General features: G+C 43.9%; 1 protein-coding gene across 1 annotated transcript in view; it reads right to left on the bottom strand.

Moving 5' to 3' along the window:
- The window catches only part of Recql (RecQ like helicase), a 24,236-nt gene extending 9,159 nt beyond the window's left edge, over nt 1-15,077 (bottom strand). The window contains exons 1-6 of the mRNA XM_028757633.1: nt 15,018-15,077; nt 12,819-12,866; nt 6,645-6,842; nt 5,289-5,468; nt 3,123-3,229; nt 1,202-1,400 (exon numbers count right to left, since the gene is read on the bottom strand). Of these exons, the coding sequence (XP_028613466.1) occupies nt 1,202-1,400; nt 3,123-3,229; nt 5,289-5,468; nt 6,645-6,842; nt 12,819-12,834 (700 nt within the window). The 5' untranslated portion in view covers nt 12,835-12,866; nt 15,018-15,077. The remainder of the gene's footprint in view (nt 1-1,201; nt 1,401-3,122; nt 3,230-5,288; nt 5,469-6,644; nt 6,843-12,818; nt 12,867-15,017) is intronic.

Raw genomic sequence — 15,077 nt, 5'->3', positions numbered from 1 at the left:
CAAGGAAGAAGAAAGTGTCACACTAAGAGCTGACTGGTGTAAACCACTGAGGTAGAACCTGCTGGAAGGACTGCAGACAACTAAAGGGCTAACTGGCTGACTGATGGAAAGCTGATCGGCGGTATAAAGCAGTGCGGCTGTAGAGACATCAGGGAAGTGACTACCCCACCCCAATTCGGGCTAGTAGAAGAGTGACAGTCCAGGGCAAATGCAGCAGAGACCATAACTACAACCCAGAGCCTGCATGGGGAAGACATGGGACCCATAACAGAGGAGCAGGCTGACCCAGGAAGTCCTTGAGTGAAAAATTGCAGAAGGAAAAGTGGGCAAGGTCAGGGAATGGGAACTCTCGATTTAAAATTGTAGCCAGGTGTGGTTGCACACGCCTTTAATTCCCACCCACGGGAGGCAGAGGCAAGTAGATCTCTGTGAACACAAGGTGAGCCTGGTCTACATATCGAGTTCCAGGACTACACAGAGACCTTGTTTCAAAAAATAAATAACAGCAACAATAATAGTAATTACTAATGTGTATGTGTGTACGTGCATGTATGTAGGATGTATGTGTGAGCACATCCATGCAGATGTCAGTGACACCTTAGGTGTTGGTTCCTCATCTACTCTAAGGCAAGATCTCTTTTGCTGTTGCTACTGTGCTGTATTCACCTGGCAGGCTGGCCTGCAAGCTTCCAGGGATCGTCCTTCCTATCTTCACACGAAGTGCTGAGGTGCTAGAGTCAGCTTTACATGGGTCCTAGGGACTCAAACCCAGGTCCATACCTGTGAATGGACTGCACAGCAATCAGTCACCCTAGCCAAGATTGTTTTTTTAATAAAACAATTCTGAGTAACTTTCTCTAGAATGTCGTTAGGATTATGTTGGCAGCTGAAGTATTACTAAAATGTCTCATTAAACTTCAGCTTCTCTGCGCTGGGTGGTATACTGAAACCCAGAAAGATGAGAATAGTTTGAAGTCCTACAAATTCCTCAATCACTAGGAAAAAGTCAAGATGTAACATGGCTAGTAGGCATGTATCTCACAGCATCTCACAGGCTAACAAGTGGCTAAGGTGCTGTAGTAATGAATGGAAGGCAGAGGAAATGAGTACCCACTCCATGAGCGGACAGTCTGAACAGAGGCAGGCCCTTCCACCGGGATGAGCAGAGTGAGAACGCACTCCCCAGGGCAAGCATCCTTACCAGGCCTGAAGTCATGACCCCACTGACTGCAGCAATGCACTTCATCCACTGCAACTCCAGTCAGCCTCCCAGCTTCATAGGCTTTCTCCAGTCTGGACATGAACATCTTGCTTTTTGCAATTTTCTCTGGAGTCACATAAATCAGCTTTAACTCGGAGTTTTTATTCACCATTTCAGCGTGAACCCATTTTACATGTTCCTATTAAAGACAAAATACAAACTGTCAGAGTAGAGTCAGTCAAGTTGGTGGACCACGATACTAAGTGAAAAATTGGCGTTCATTACTAGAAAGCAACAGAAGGGCAACAGCCCAGGGCTCTTCCCGAAGCAGACGCTGGCTCTCTAAAACTGAAGCCATGCCTCAGGTAAGCTCTGTGGCAGCTGTGCAAGTAGTGTCTCAGTGACTCACATCCAGAGTGCTGAAGATAAAAATCAGTCACTTGGCAAAAAAAGAGAAAGAAACATGAATGTGTCAAGATTCTCCAATAAACAATGTGTAAAATTGTTAATAATAAAACCTAAAATGTAAACTAAATACAGTAGCTGGGGCCATAATGGTAGGTTTTACAAATTCATTCATTAAATTTATAATTTACACTCATGAACAAGACTACTTAGCTATTTTAATTATCACTAATTTAATGAAGTTATCAAATACCCATTTAAATATGTAGACTCTTTTAAGTATTAATATTTTAGACAGATTGCTAAGTGTTGCACTGTGCTCTCTTTTTTCTCTTCATCAGAGGTACATACACGGGCTAGAAAGATGGCTCAGCAGGCAAAGGAGCCTACTGCCAAACCTGACAGCCTGAGTTTTATCCTCAGGGAGGGTCCACATGGCAGAAGGAACAAGTGACTGTTGCAGCAGGCTGTCCTCTGACCTCCACCTGTGTATGCGCTATGGCAATGTCCACGCCCTAGTCCACTGACACACAAGTAAGTATAATACGGCAAAACAATAACAAGACCTATACACTAAAAAATTTACAATGAAAACATGAGGCCTGGGATTTGTTCCTATGAATATCAAGGGATTAAGGTATAGGTGGAGAATGGCAGCCATTTGTGTATTTTAAAGAAGACATAACAGAATTTACAAGGAACAGCTGGGAAGGTCAGTCCTACAGATACGGTAAGATAGTCCATGTCCACACATAGGTGCTCTTAGTAACTCGTCTTCTGTATTGAGATAGATTGCACAATTCAAGGTTCTTCCCTGCTATTTTTGTGTGGTGTATATATATGTACATGTGTACATGTTTACATGGAGTCGACATCAGAGGCCAGAGTGAACTTTCCTCCTTTATCTGCCCCACCTTATTTTTTTGAGACACAACCTCTCACTGAGCCATGAGTTCATCAACTGGACAGGCTAGCTGGTTGGCAAGCTCCAGGGAGCTTCCTGTCTCTAGTTAAACTCAGGCTGCCCTCATGCTGCAAGCACTGTACCCACGGAACCATCTCCCCAGTCCCTCCTTGCTTTTATACTGCGTAACAAAACATGTTAGCAAATGCTTCCTCCAAAGTGCTAGACAGGAGAAAGGCTGTCGTGTGGAATGCAGTCTCCAACAGCACTAAGCTCTGAGTTGCTGCAGGACCGAAGCGGACCTAAGAGAATAAATAAGCTTGCTGCTTCCAACAAGTTTATCATGGACACGGAACCCAAACTCTATGACTTCATGTGTCATAGATCCTGGGGCTTTTCACGGTTTGTGTTTTTATCTTTATAAGTAAAAACAGGCATTGATAATTCACGGGGCATAAAAAATAGACAGTGTCCAATACTAGGCTGTGAGCAGAAGCCCGAGGCTCCTGACATAGCACTTAGAGTTTATACCTTACAGGCAACTCAGATGCAGGTGAGACTCCCACATCGGTTAAGACTTCACATCTGAAAACCCAAACCACGCTCCCATACCTTAGAGCTAGACGCATTCAACATAGTAGCTGAAATTCCCAACTGTTTTAAAACCATCAGCTGGTCTTCCATAAGAGAGATGAGTGGGCAAACCACAAGTGTAAAACCTAAAAGAGAAAAACAAACCAAAACCTACTTTCAACTCTCCATCCCACCACAGTGCACTAAGGTCATCGCTTCCTGCACCTTGCAGGCCTGCCTAGAATCAGGCAGTTGCCAATGCAGACTGATCAATTCAAGTAATAAGAGAGGTGGGCAAAGTAAATGACCAAATAAGATGAACGTAAGGCTAGTAAATAAAACAGAAGAGTCACTGTGCTGGCTGGGGAGATGGCTTGGCAGTTAAGAGCTGAGTCTCACGCAGTACTGGAATTCAATTCCCAGCACATGGTGGTTCTCAACCATCTGTAACTTTAGTTTCAGGAGAGCTAATGCCTCTTCTGAGCTCAGGCATGTGGACACAGATATACACTCACACACAGAAAAACTCAAATAATAAGTACTTCTTAGCCGGGCAGTGGTGGCGCACACCTTTAATCCCAGCACTTGGGAGGCAGAGGCAGGTGGATTTCTAAGTTCGAAATCAGCCTGGTCTACAGAGTGAGCTCCAGGACAGCCAGGGCTACACAGAGAAACCCTGTCTCAAAAAACCAAAAAAAAAAAGTACTTTTTAAAAGAAAACATAAATCTCTACCTTTCTTCAATCCTATGGAAACACATTTTAGTATTTTTAATTTGTTACCATCTTTAACAAGCAGTATAGAAAACCTCAATGAAATAACATACATACTAAATTGTTGTATCAGGGAAAAATTATTCAAAGCTGTCCAAAAGAACATAGCCTGTGCTGCTGAGGGTGGCAGGCACACGTGGCCTTCACTTTCCACAGCAGGCAGGCAGCTTGAGTGAAAACCAGTGAGTAGCGCAGTGACTGACGGAAGGAACTCCTCGTGTGTGAGCTGCTGTGAGCTGTTAAAGTGACCCACCGTTCAATTTCCACTCTCTGTTCCCTACAGTCACCTGGCACTCACGCAGGGACCTTAAGAGGGCTCTTGCCCTGTCTGTTACTCTCTTTCTCTTTCTCACACGTTCACCTTCTTCCTCATTAGGGACAGGCACTCAATACACTTAAACATGGTCATGTCCCCATTGTCAGAAACCATGATGGTCTGAATCCTTGAACCTTGAAATTCTTGTTGGAACCTAACACCCACTGGGATGGTGCGAAGAGCACAGCCCTTGGGGAAGAGAGTAAGTCAGGAAAGGTGAGGCCTGGGATTAATGTCCCAATAAACAAGGATCAAGGGACTGGTCCTATGATCTGAGGATGCAGCAAGAAAGGGCCACATCTGAGGAACAGGTCCACTATAGACATCTTGAAATCTGCTACCATCTTGGTCTTGGCCTCCAAGAGCTCCAGAACTGTGAGTGATAAACTTCAGTTATTTATAAGTTATCCAGTCTAAGACAGTGTGGTATAGCACATCAGACAGCACATCAGACAGACTAAGACTGCTCTCCTTTCCTCGTTAGCCATTCTTTTCCAGAGTAGCCCCCCCCCCCCAGAAGCTCGGCTTCCAGTCACTCACTTCAACATTTGCTGTCTGGGTCACATGCCAGATCTACCTAAATTCATAGCCAAGGGCAAAGACTATTCCCAGCCTCTAGCCTAACTTTCAGGTCCTGGTTTTTGTGTGACCTTCTGCCAGCAGCCACCAGAGGTTAATGCCCCTCCCATCTCTCCTATCCCTAGGCTAATCACAGCCACCCTCCTGATTATTCTCCTGTCCTTGTCCAGCCTCAGCTTTCTGCAAGTTCCTCCTTCTCTTGGTTTCAGGTGTCATTCAGCCCTCCTCTCTCCCATGCCACTTGGGAGGACATAGTTCACTGTGGTGGGTTCGGAGGCATTTGCATAGTGCAGGCTAGCTCACCTGGCCCAGAGCTATCTCATTGCATGCTTCCCCCCACTGCAGCCCACCAGTATGCCTATAAGCACTGTGAACTCTCTATGCGCAACCCTGACTTCACCATTTCTCTGTCCGTCCTCACATAAGCTCTTTCTCCTGTGGAGCCATGGTAGTAAATACCTGCTACTGATAACAAGTGGATGGAAAGTCTGGTGAGGCGTGAGTTCGAGTCACATCAACCACTTCTTACTGTACATACCATCTGAGCACAGCGCAGGCAGCTGGTAGCATAAGCTCTTCCCTCCTCCTGTGGGCATGACAAGAAAGATATCCTTTCTTGCCATGGTGACATTGATGGTTTCCAGCTGCAGAGGTCTGAACTTTTGCAGTTTAAAAATATTTTGCAGCACATCTTTTACCTTTCCGGACCACGGAAAATCTAGAAAGAGAAAAATAAGCTAAAAAAGATTACAAGGATCGAGAGTGTAAAGGAGATGTGAATGGCTGCTTTCCACATAAAGCTACCAGAATGTATACAGATCACAAAAGTACATAAAACTTTTAATATTTATGAACCATCAAAACGTTCATAACAATTCTGTAATTATTATAAGTAGTCAAAACAAAGCATAGTGACTGTTTTATGGTTATTACATCAGAACCTAATGTAAACACTTGCCAATAACTGAAAATTAGCATGCATGAAGGAGGGCGGTGCTCAGGCAGGCACAGGAAGGACAGTCAGTGGTGGCTAAGGAGTTCATAGCTGAAACGTCAAGCACGAATTAACTTAAATTCTGGAATCTGGGTGTAAATGTTTTGCATCTAGAGATAAGTACTGAAAATAATCTCCACACATATACCAAATTATAATTTCCTGAAGTATTTCATTAAATTTAATAATAAATGTTTTGTACAACAGTTTTTAATTGTTATAGGTGAGTGTTTGCTTGCATATATGTCTGAGTTTCATGTGAGTGCTTGATGCTTCAGAGACTAGATAGAACAAGGTGTTATAGACCCTAGAACTGGAATTACAGATGGTTGTGAGCCACCATGTAAGCACTGGGAACCATTCCAGCAATCAGTGCTCTTAACCACTGAGCCATCTTTCTAGCCCTTCATTCAAGACTTTCAGTTAAGAATGGGTTGTTCTGGGCTGGGTGTGGTGGCACATGCATTTAATCCAGACATTCAGGAGCCAGTCAGATCTCTCTGACTCGGAAGCCAAACTGGTCTGCGTGAGTTTCGGAACAGCAGGGTTTAAAGACTGAGTCTCAGAAAGAAAGAAAACTAAAAGCAAAAAAACAAACAAACAAAAACCAAGGGGCAGGATCTGTTTGGGTAGGGTTTGGCTAACTTTTTGTTTTAGTTAATGCTTAAAAATTTAGCTGATATCCATTTTTTTTTTTGACACTGATGCTTGCTACTAAGACCATGTGCAGAGAAAATAAAACCCCAAATTTCAAGTTTACATATAAAATATTACAGCACACGGATGAAGAATATCTGCCTGCAAATTCCCCACGGCAGACAGCTTTATCTCCTGGTACACACTGATCCAGAGTGATGACATTCCAGATTGAAGCAATCAGAAGGCAGGAGACTGGCAAACCTTCTTTATTCCACGAAGCTGGTGACGTGTCACAGTCACCGCTCGCCTCAGCAGCAGAGCCGTCTAAGCACTGCTTGATTTTCTTTGTCAGGGCTGACTTTCTCTGAAGGAGCTCTTGCTGCCTCTCTGTGAGTTCTTGAATCTGGATGTCAATTGCATGGAGCTCACTGGTTACGGACTCCAGTTCCTCTGTTAGAGCTGGGGCAAGGGGAGAGGGGAGACAGAACCAACAGCGTGAGGTTCCCTATTGGTTCCTGAAAATCCCTCTGTCTAAATTACAAGTCTAAAAGTAGGAGAGCAGAGGGCTAAGAACGTTCTAGTGTCACAGAGACCTGGGACTCGTCTGCTTCCCAGCTAAGTGATCTATGTGAAACACCAGCCAGTGCTTCGATGTCCCCTTCTACCAAATGTCCATAATATGCACTTATTGAGACCAAAGTACTGTTGGCAAAGTTCAGTGGTTCAACACACAGGAGTTTTGGACGGGCCCTGGTCAGCAGCTAAACATGTAATAAACGACAGTTGCCATTCTCATCATGTTACACAGAACCGGTCTAGCAGTCACCTAAATCTCTGCAAGCAAGCAAGCAAGCCAGCTGGTGACTGAGCCATTACCTCTCAAACACCTCCACATTTGGACTGAGGCAGTGCATGATAACAGCCTGTCAATCATCACAGGCAAGTTGATGGAACGTGTGAAATGACAAACAGTGCTGTGATAACCTGCTCTACAACACACAGCTACGAACTTAATGAAGCCTCAGGATGCAGTCCTACTATTCAAGTCAAGTACTGACTCAAGTATCCAATCACAGTGAGGATCTTTGTGATACCAAATCAAGGTAAGTGAGGGAAATTTTAAAGCTAATGGTTTCACATGTGCTTTAGTAATGGTGTAGTAGAATGCCTCTTCATGGGATTAAATCTTGTAGTTATGATCTAAAGGGAAGAAATGAGGCAGCCACCAGGTTCTCACTGGGATGCTAGGCATGGGGTCAGGTCCTCCTGCATCTCACTCAGGTCAGGGATCTGCTGGTGCTCTTTGTTCCCATGAGTCAGAAGCCAGCTTCTGCAATGCCTGCTGCAATTTCTCCGTGTTCCTGGAAATTTGGGGTAGGTTTGTTTGCAAATGTACGTGACTGAGGTCTTGGCTCTTCTGCAGGACACAGCATCTGGATGTGATGGCACATTGATGCAAGCCCAGTGAGCATCCAATGAATCCTCCTGAGTTTTGGCTTATCCTACAGGACGCAGCCCACCCATGCAGGCCCGAGCACATCCTCACTTTCCCATGCTCGGTAGCCTCACTGTTGTCAGAGCTAACCAGGCACCGCTACCTACCTAACTCCCACAACCACACATAGCTTACTGTTGTTATTGTTATTTTAACTCAGCACCGCTGCACCTAGGACCTCTGGTGGACCACACAAGCATTCCACCCCTAACCTACAGACCAAGTCCTCTTTGTATTCTGAGAAAGAGTCTCACTGACATATCCAGGTCGGCCTTGAACTTATAATCCTCCTCACTCAGCTTCTCTAATACTGAAATTACAGTCATGTGTCATCACACCTTTCTGTCCACAGTTCTCCACAGATGCTTATTACCTTCCTTCTGAAATCAACTGTGGCTAGTCCTAAGTACTACAAGAAACTAAGTTAGTGCGTTACCTGTGCTTCCTACCATTAGCACATCCATTCATAACGCACACCATCCAGGCCATAATGGAGGCAGCTTATGAAAAAGTGAGCTCAAGCAAGTTCTAAGTGAAGGCAAGAACGAAAGGTACAAGCCTATCTTGCCCCCTCATCATCCTCATGACCTCATGACCTCTCAGGGGGTACCTTACACCGAAACTCTATTAGACTGAGGAAGAAAAACACAATCCAGGCTCAACTTGGAGAAGATTGTGTGACACACTGGCACAGTCTGAAAATGAACATGATTATTGCAGGGAGCCCTGAGAAACAAATCGGAGAGAGTTCTGGTTTGCAGTTCCTCTGTCAGTGCTTACTGCTTCTCACAGTACCTCAGTACAAATCCACAATGATCCACTGCCAGGGATAAACTGACAGGGTGGTTAGGGCTGAGCAGAGAGGATCCTGGGAAAGTAGCACAGGGTCTGGGAGCACTGTGTAGGAAACCCACATGGGCATAACTGTGAAGTTACTTGAGTCCTCTGTGAAGGCCCACTAATAATAAGGAAAATGCTAATTCATCAAGTGGATAAAACCATCTAGATATCTATCAGCCAAGTCCATTCTTGTACAAGGGCAAGAACAAGCTGCCCGTCTTACAGCACTAACATCCACTCGCTCAGACTAATCTGGTCAGCATCCAGCTTACAGACAGTACACACTGAGTCTCCTCTGTGGCATCATTCTTAAGAGGAAGACCAGATGACTGGCAGCAAGTTGACAAGACACTGGAAGCTTCTGTGATGCGTGTATCTTACTCAGTTAGACACTGCACAAGGGCTTGCCTTCCCTGAATTGCCTCTGTGGAATCCACTAGACTTCTATTTACAAAATGCCTTATGGACCACATTCATATTTTACACAAACTACTTCAAAGCACAGCACATGAAATTCTAGGGAATTCAGTGATCAAATCATGTCCCTCAATGTTTAGAAGTAGCTGCCCTGAGAAAATAACAAAAAGTCATTTCAAGAAAGAGAGAGAGGGAGGGGGAGGGGGACAGGGACAGACGGACAGACAGACAACAGACAGACACATAGTCTGGTCCACAGTAGTGAGTACTGATGCCTCTCCTGTAGCCCAATTCACAACATTAGGAAGCAGCTGCTCCTCCTACTCAGACCTTGAATGAGCCACTAGCTAAACTGTCCCTCAAACTTCAGAGGCTGCTGGTCTTGATGATCTGGGTATCAAGGAAGATGCTTCTACCAAGGAAAAGAACAGTGGCTCAAAAACAGAAGCCAATGGCCTGCACTTGGACACTAGGAAATCAACAGGCATGAGGCAGCTGAGCTGGCTGGGGAAGGTGACTGTGACTACTAAGGAGGAGGTGGGTCGCTACCACACCATAGAGATAAGGGCTATATCTGGAACAGGGGTTCATCGGGCACCTCCCACCATCCCCATATATTTCTGTGGTTAAGCTATTACAAAGTGACAATGGCAACTCTAATAAGCATTCCAATAAGGGAAGTCTTCACATAGAAACAAACCAGAAACAGCTCACATAGGAAGCTGGAGAAGGCAGCTCTGAACACCAACTCTGACTGCTGACCACCAGAAATAAGACCGCACACCATGTCTTTCTCCTTTTCTTTGTGATTTGCCTATTGGCCATGCTTGTGGCTTTCTGGTTTTACTTTCTTAGTTCCTCTTCTGTTTCCCAAATATCTAACACAAACTACTAGTAGTTACCCTCCTAGTTAAGCTGTGACTGAGACGAATAAAGGCAATCTATGATCTCTCTGGGAGGCTCCACAAGGAACAGTGTCATGGCAGAATGGATTGCACCACTGCCTTCATTTGTAAGTTAAGTAAGTCAGAGGCCAAGGGGTGGGATCTGTGCTGTGCTGCCTTAGCTACGGTGAAACTACATTGCCCAGCATCCCCTACTCTAAGCAGTGCTAGAAAACTAGACCTTAGAACTGAAACAGAAACCTTTCTTTCCACATCTACACATCTAGATCAGTGTCAGATCAGGGCTAATCACCTTCCTGACATGGAACTGCTATGAGGTAAGCTCAGGAAAGCAGCAGGGCCTCCAGAGCCTGTTCTCCTTTAGTCTCTGAACCCACAGCCAGGGTGCATGCAAGAACAGCAGCTCTGTGACAGTGTCCTTCTGAACTACATGAGAGCTGAGACGTGGACATGTCATGTGTTAAGAACTAGTGGTCCATCTTCACAGAGAGCATTTTGCTTTGCTCCCAACATTTAGACCTCTTCTCGCCCTGCATGCCTCTCAGCCACCTCAGACCTAATCTGACACACAGACAACATCGAGAGAGGGCTTACCTACCTCACCCAACGTCTAGACCTCTTCTCGCCCTGCACGCCTCTCAGCCACCTCAGACCTAATCTGACACACAGATAACATCGAGAGAGGACTTAACTACCTCCCATGGTCAAGTAAGGGTTAGTCACTGCAGTAAATCCTTTTCACAGCCTTGGCACTTCTGCTTCTCTGATCAAATTCTGCCTGATCCAGGAGTTAGTGTCAACCTACGCAACAAAGTCAGCACGCGGGACCCCACGCAAAGTCCTGGTGAACAAGAGTGTATGAAAATCTGGGGGCTGAGACAGTACTCAAAGTGCTACTATCTCTAAAGCTAGCCTCTCCAATACAGATCTCAGGAGGTGAGAGTAATCACTCAGTGAATGACGTCAACAACCCATAAAGGAGAACACAGCCAAGAGCATGGGGGGTTCTGCTGCTACTCCATCTCAAGAGCATGTTGAGGAGCGTGGGTCACACACCAGTGTTCCTAGGTTTATGGTGCATGTGTAGATATTCTAACACTGTCCCAAGCTGAAGTTAACAAAGGGTTTTCTCCTATCGAATACAAAGCAACAAACCAAAGCCAAAAACTTAGGTCATATATCCACACTTGCATTTAGGCAAACTGTAACACTGTATGCCTGTTTGTGTGGTGTGTGGTGTGTGGTGGTGAAAAACTCTTATGAGTGGTTTTTCTAAAGAGAATTCAATCTTGTTTCCCAACTGGTAGGGTAGCATGCAGCAGGCCATAACCACTACACCCCAGAAAAGATTAGAGAACCATCCTAGTTTAAAAGTTCCCTGCCCTTGCCAGCCACCCATCAATCAAACCAAGCACAAGATCTGATATTACAACACAGTCTGAACACGTAAAACCTGCAATGGAGAGAAATACATCAATGCACTGAGAACTGACCTGAGGAAGGTCAGCCACGGAGTAACTGCTTCTGAGAACTTAAGGCACTACTCAGAACGCCACATAAAGATTTAGATCTCAATGTGTCCACTGTAGCACTTTTTATGCTATCAGAGAGAGGCGAGAGAGTCCAAAAGTTCAAATATGTAAGGTCAGTTTAAAACAATGTCACACATTTCAGGTGTTGTGTGACGGGGAGGAGGGGAAGAGAGACGAGGAGGTAAAATGAATAAATAAATTAATGAAAGAAATTAAACCTATTAAATCATAAAAATGTTAGTACCACATCTGGAGTCTATATTTGTTTTTTCAAATCACATTCAAAACCTGTACAAACCATTAAAACTGTGGTTGAAAGCTAAGAAAGCTGGTGCCAATTAGTGTTCATTTAGTGTTCATATTAACTGGAGCAGTGTGGTTATTAGTGATTTATATTTTCTTCTTTGTATGCCCTCAGTCTCCAAGACATCAATCAAAATTATTCTCAGAGCCCTCATGGACTGCTGATGGGAACATACATAATACAGCCACTGTGCAAACCAGCACCAAGTCCTCGAAACATTGAACATAAAATTACCATTTCATCAGTAGGTCCAACACTCAAAAGAACTAGAGAGATGGCCAGTGAGCAGTAATGTTTGCTGCGCTTGCCTGATGGCCTGATTTCCAGCTCTAGAATCCACGGTGAAAAGAGAACTGACTCTGCTCTCTCTACAAATGCTGTGACATACATATACCCATATTCACACACACACACACACACACACACACACTCACACACACATACAAAATGAAACATCAACTATTCAACAACAGATCAATAAACAAACAAAACACTGCACAGCACATTACAGACAATGGAACATCACTGGCATTAATGGGGAGAACTACTTTATACTTGGACATGCATTACCAAGAAGACATTACGTCATATGAGGTTAGACAAACACCCCTGCGTATAACACCCCTAAACAAGTTTAGAGAGAGGAAGAAGAGTAACTCTCCAGGGTTGGAGGAAGCAAGCACGAGAAGTTTTATGGACCAGCAGCCATCTGGGTGGTGAGAAGGTTCTGGAGATGGACAGCAATGACAGTTACACAGTGGAGATGCTCTGATCATTCATGACCTGTCTGTTTACTAGTACTCACAAGGGAAATTGTTGTGTATATTAATAAAGTAGCTTTAAAAAAAATTCATAGAATCAAGATTTTTCTAACATTTTAATCAAAGAAACAAATCAAAGTAGAAAGACAGTAACATGCAAGGAACAATTGCATCCACTGACCTGAGACGGATGCCATTCTAAAACTGAAGCGGAGATCCAAACGTCCTTCTGAAGTGAAAGAACAGACATGGTGAGATGCTACCAGCAATACTGTTTCGGTTGGCACAGGTCCTGTTAGCATGCACAGGCATTAGTGACTAGGCAACGCAGGCATCTTCAGGGGCAGAGGCCTGTGCAACACACTTCTGGTGCAAACTGAGTATGTGGAGGGATGGAACCTTTCCAATGTTCCTGCCCCGTATGAACAGTCATCCTAACCACTCCTCTCCCCTCCTTTCTTCCTGGAGAGCACCATTTTCAAAACGATTCTGTTCTCCCTGCTTCCTGATGGCAATACACCTTTCTCCGCTCTCTTATGTCCTAGCTCTGCTTGCTTTGCCTTTTGGCTTTAGCATGTTCGGCTATACAGGGTCATGAGTTTAATCTCCGACACCACAAAACAAAAACTGAACGAAATCAATACTATCAGTAATGCTCAAGTCAATGACAATCTGTCACTATTATATACAAAAAACTTATAAAGCAATATAGTTTTTTTAAAAAATCTTACAGACGCTAGTGCCAGATAGAATGTCAACAACACTCACCAAATATCCTACAGGTGCAAAGTGATAAAGCCAAAAGGCCGAATATTAAATAGTTGTGTCACCAGGCCCATGTGTACTTTAGCAACATGACACACTGTTCCTCTATGCCTTTCTCTCTGACTTAAAAACTGGGGTGCTGCCTCCCAGGTACTAAAACTAAAGGCATGCACAGCCATGCCTGGCAGGACTCATCTTACAAATAATAATGAGGATAAATTTAAAAATAATAATAATAAATAAATGGATAAATGAATAAATAAAGCACTTGGCAGCTCACTGCACACTTGCTTTAGAGAGTTACAGTTAAACGCATCTTTAAAAGAAATTAGTATTCTAAGCAAGTCATCTTCAGAACCTTCTCTCTTCTACAGGGAACTTATTCCATTTCTCTCTAAAATTTCCTCACTTACATTATCAGTACTCTATTGGCCTAAAAGAATCTGGGACAATTAAAGATGGAAGAAAACATGATTTATATTAAAATTTAATGATTAAAACTTAAGCCTGAATTTTCACTTCCCCAAAATGCTATGAACATTTTTTTTGCTCAATGACAATCTACTACCCTTACACAAAAACAAAATTAGAAAGTGTGTTATATTTTGCTTAATTTTGTATTATTATTAATTATTTAGGTAGGTGTGTAACCTGCCCAAAATTCCCTTGCAAGAACTTAGGTTTTCAGCCTGTCTAAGTTTCAGTAGTTTGCTAATTTTAAAGTCATTTTGTGCTCAGTGAGAACACTGGCTTTTATTAGGGCCGGTGTTTTTATTAGTTTTCTGTGTTAGGAGTCAGGATCTCATGTGTTCATGAACTGTTATGAACAACTTTTTTGCTCAATGACAATATGTCACTATTACATAAAAACAAAAACAAACGTTTCAAAGCATGTTACATATTGCTTAATTTTATATTTGCTAAATCTAAGAGTGCTCTCCAAAGGCAGATTCTGCATTTGTCTATTCTCACTTGAACTGTTTCCTTTATCGAATTTGTACCCTTCCTGTACAAGACTGTTAAGACAAGTATGCCTTGATTACAAAACTAACGGACATTTAAGAATGGGTTTAAGTCAAGACTCCTCCTTCCTCGTGTATGAGAGCACCTCCTTATCACTTCCTAGATCCTCTTCTATCAGGGCAGAGATTGATTCTCTTCACTTTTGTAAACAGTCTAGCAAAAAATGCCTTTTCCAGAATCTGAAAACAGACGCGCTCTCTTCGTTTAGGAGAGATACAGTCTGAATCCATTTCCTCCCACTATTTCAATTTTTTTTTGTTGTTGGACTTTGCTGCCCAAAAAAAAAAAAAAAACCTGCCCCTTGCCCAAATTAGGTAACTTCATAGCAAAAGATATCTTAGCACGAAATACATTAAAGCACTAATTAAGTTACGAAGAGTCAGTCAAAAACATGAACCAGGTCCGCTGTCATCAGGAAAACGGACGCTAACCCTGAGCGCATCCCTCCACCCCGCCGGCTCCACAAGAGGAGGCAGAGGCGCATGCTGCGGCGACCAGAGCTCCAAAAGGCTACGGCAGAGACGACGCCCGGCTCCTATCCGCCCCGCCGACAGCCTCGGCTCCACGCGCCGGAACCGGCACTTTCACGAACCTGTCAGCCGCTCCGCGCGTAAAAACCTTCCCGCCGCCCAGTCCTCAGCGCCCACCCTTC

The sequence above is a fragment of the Grammomys surdaster genome, unplaced genomic scaffold (genome assembly GCF_004785775.1).
Source record: "Grammomys surdaster isolate TR1022 unplaced genomic scaffold, NIH_TR_1.0 126176, whole genome shotgun sequence".
Classification (NCBI taxonomy): Eukaryota; Metazoa; Chordata; class Mammalia; order Rodentia; family Muridae; genus Grammomys; species Grammomys surdaster.
The sequence above is the reverse complement of the archived record's forward strand: the minus strand, read 5'-3'. Positions and strand labels throughout refer to the sequence as shown.